General features: G+C 37.5%; 1 protein-coding gene across 1 annotated transcript; it reads right to left on the bottom strand.

Moving 5' to 3' along the window:
- Positions 1-1532: 1532 nt before the first annotated feature.
- On the bottom strand, positions 1533-2984 carry LOC131059681 (aspartyl protease family protein 2-like). Its single transcript, XM_057992703.2, has 2 exons — positions 2458-2984; positions 1533-2331 (listed from the first exon to the last, which is right to left on the bottom strand). The coding sequence occupies exons 1-2, from the start codon at positions 2982-2984 to the stop codon at positions 1533-1535; spliced, it is 1326 nt and encodes a 441-aa protein (XP_057848686.2).
- Positions 2985-3568: the final 584 nt, after the last annotated feature.

The following is a 3568-nucleotide window of genomic DNA, read 5'->3' as shown; positions in this document are numbered from 1 at the left end:
TAGAAAAACCCACAATGAATTAAATTTATTCCTAGAGTTAATAAAAATATGTAAGCCCCATGTCATCGAGTGTGAGAACTTACATTATTAGTATGTGACATCTAAACCATAAAACTTCACCTCGTCTACATCTTCCTTAGGATTTTCATTATCACGATGGAAAGAAAACACAAGGATGATACCTATCATAAGAGACACCTTTAGATACCTTAGAATTGCTTCACACAAACAAAACATATATTTGGGAATTTTTGGTAAGATGAAAATAGACAAAAACATAGTTAAAATGAGCTTTAATCTAATGTGTCAAATTATTGATATTGTCAAGTAATAGAAAGGTGCTAGTGTTCATGGACAACATATAAGCACAAGAAAAAGGCTAAGACATGTCAAACACATTCCACCTACCACACATATAAACAAGGTCTAAAAAAAATATTTGAGTGGATACAAACACTAAGATACCTATCAATATCATTCCCCATCTCCTATATCCTCGCCACTAGAGCCAATATTCAACATTTTTAATATCTTTATTTGCAAATATCATGAAATCAACCCATGTATCTTTGTGAGACAACCAACAATTTTATTGATTCAATGTTTTTTTGATTCCTGCAAATTTCATGAAATCTACCCTAGAAAGTTATTAAATAAAATAAATGAAATACAATAATTATTAAATAAAATAAAAAAATTGAAACTTTTATTAAAAAATTCATTGAAGTAGCAAGAAAAAATTAAATCTATATTTAAAAATAAGTTAACTTGATTTTTAATATAATAAACAATAATAATATTTAAAAAATAAAAACTTCAAAAAAAATAAAATTAAAATTAAAATTAAAAGTAATAAAAAAGTGTAAACGATTCTGGAGAAACCAGTAAAAGAGAAGGAAATATTTAATGCAAAAATGAGACTGATGTTGCGGTTGACAAGGAAAAGCTGGGATGCTTTTAAAGCTGCAACATTGCTTTAGTACAAACACACGCAAGTAAAAGGGCGTTTTAAGTCGCAACGAGGCCATCGCGTAGAGTTTTTGCTAATATAACCATTCACATAATGAATATCTTTGCTTTCAGATTTAATTAAAATTGCTCTTAACGCTCTTGCAAAGATCCGCCTGTCTTGTCAAGATTTACCCCAAACTTTTATATACAAATATTAAAATTGTGTAATTATTCAAAACTAGGGTTTCAATTTGCAGAGGAAACGACATAATCCTACACATAGTTTTCTCTTCAACTCAATTTATAGCCAGTTACAGTACAAAGACCATTTAGAAAGCGGCTTCAAACATTGCTTCTTTTATACGGTTCAATTCATAAATAAGCTAGTTATATTTTGGCAGAAGTATATGATTGCTATAAAATTATTTTGGTTTCGTGCTTCCAAGTACCGCATTTCATCATGTAACAAAAGAATCGTTATAACTAATAGCTCGACTTTTGACCTGATCAATGCAATCAAGCTTATTCTATATTATTATGTTAAAAGATGATGGGACGAATTACATTGCGCTAGTAGATTTTCAGCAAGAACCAGGGCCAAAGCCAATTCTGTTGTTTACATTGTCGTAAGCCACTGTAATACCCTGTTGCTGGACATTCCCAATGATGGTCACAGCGTCATTTGGAGACTGTTGAAAGGGGAAACACACCACATCACTCGCAACTTGAAGAAGAGTTCCCACAGCGGGGACATCGAAATTGGCATTGCCTTTGAAATGAAGAGTAACGGTGGGGATTTTGACAGATGTTATGTTGGATAATTGGTAGCACGGTTTAAATTCTCCGAATGGCGAGGCGGGCTGAACAGCTGGCGCGTATGTCTTCATCTTTTCCTCGAAGGATGATCTCAAAGCATCGTACACAGGTTTCACCAGCTGGGTAGCCATTATTGCTGTGTCAATATAAGTTATTGTGGGCAGAGCACCAGGAACCTGCATGTTCACGCTTAAGCGTTGACCTCCCACGCTGATACCTTCCAGTCCCAAGATGTATGCACTTGTAGCAAACTGGGGCTCATTTTGCATGGGCGTGAAAACTTTAACAGAAGATGGAATTGAATACTTCCCTAAACTCAGCGATCCTTTGGCATTCACAGACGAGTAATTGGGAAGACAGTAAGAGAACTGGCCACCCGCCTTCTGGGAAACTACAGAAAGGGGTCCCCTGCCCAATCCTAAATGCCCGGATGTTGCATACTCCCTGCGTGGAGTGAAGCAATAGGCGCATCCCATGTGTAACTCGTTCAAGGTATTGTCCCCCACCTGCAGGGTCTCTGTGATATAATCTCCCTCGGATCCTTGGGCGAGACCATTAGTGTCCCTGTAAGTGCAGGTATCCTAGTTGTCACACTTTGACTCAAAGTCCTTGGGATCAGATCCCAGGGGTGGACATTTTGAGAGCTTACAAGACACCGACCTATAGGAGGAGGATTTCTTGGGGACATACATGGGGAACTTTGCATTGGAAGAACAATCCTTGTAGGGGTTGCACTGAATCCATGATAAGGAAGTGAGCGTATCAATTCCCATCAGTTGTGTCAGAGCTGGTGTTCCAATGGAAACTGCTACAGTATATTCTGGACCTTGTAGTTCCCTCCCGGATGTAACGGGAGTGCTGAAGGCAGTTGTCCCTAAAGGAGAGGATCTAGCATTATGGGTAAGGATGCGATTAACAAGATGCTTATCCCTTTGAAGACCTTGCGTCAGCACATCCCTCCAACTTGAATTGGAGGCTACATTGAGATGAGTAATGAGCAGATCTGCCCCTTCACTTCCTACTTCTTGGAACGCCAGTGCCTCGCTTGGGCTCCTAGTCGGGGCATTTAAATCCCTCCCCTCTTCAATAAGAAATGTATTCACTCCAACAATGTAGTACTTTTCTTCTGTAGTTGTACATTCGCAGCTGGGAGGGCGGAGAAAACAATAAAGGAGAAAGAAAAGTGCGAAGAGCAAAGCTTGCTTATTCATCGCCATTTTTTGCAGCTAAGGGATTGAATCGTTGTGTAGCTAGTCTAGTTTGTGCGGTTTAAATAGGCTGGGTGGCGACGACAATACCTTCCTTAACATCACGCCTGGGTAACATTATTAAATATTGTCACCATCGACAATTTGATTTTGGTAGGTTACAATAGTTGCTCCACCAATATTAAATGGAAGTGAAGATCAAAATGATATTTGTTCCAGTGATCATCTCAATCTCTATGATCTCTTATATTCCTACGGGTTTCCTATCGGTGGGCTTGATTGGGCATTTATTCCCGCCTCTTGTTTTTGTTTGTTTGCCATATTTATCTGCTTTTCCCCATATTACCTTACCGTAGCTCTGCACAAGTACTTCATTTGGGGTCTCATTTTGCCAGGTACAATTTATGTAGGATCTGTTACTCTATATTTATCTTCTTTTTCCTGTCACTCTATTCTATATTATCAATATATGGGTTTTACCAATTTATCATAATAAAAAAATATTAAATTGAGGTAAGGGTAAAAATAATTAATTGTTACAAGGTTGTTAATTACATTGGGATTGGTCTCTATCTTGTCAGATAACTAAGTGA

Source organism: Cryptomeria japonica, chromosome 7, assembly GCF_030272615.1.
Source record: "Cryptomeria japonica chromosome 7, Sugi_1.0, whole genome shotgun sequence".
NCBI classification, from domain to species: Eukaryota; Viridiplantae; Streptophyta; class Pinopsida; order Cupressales; family Cupressaceae; genus Cryptomeria; species Cryptomeria japonica.
This window is presented reverse-complemented; position numbering and strand designations above follow the sequence as displayed.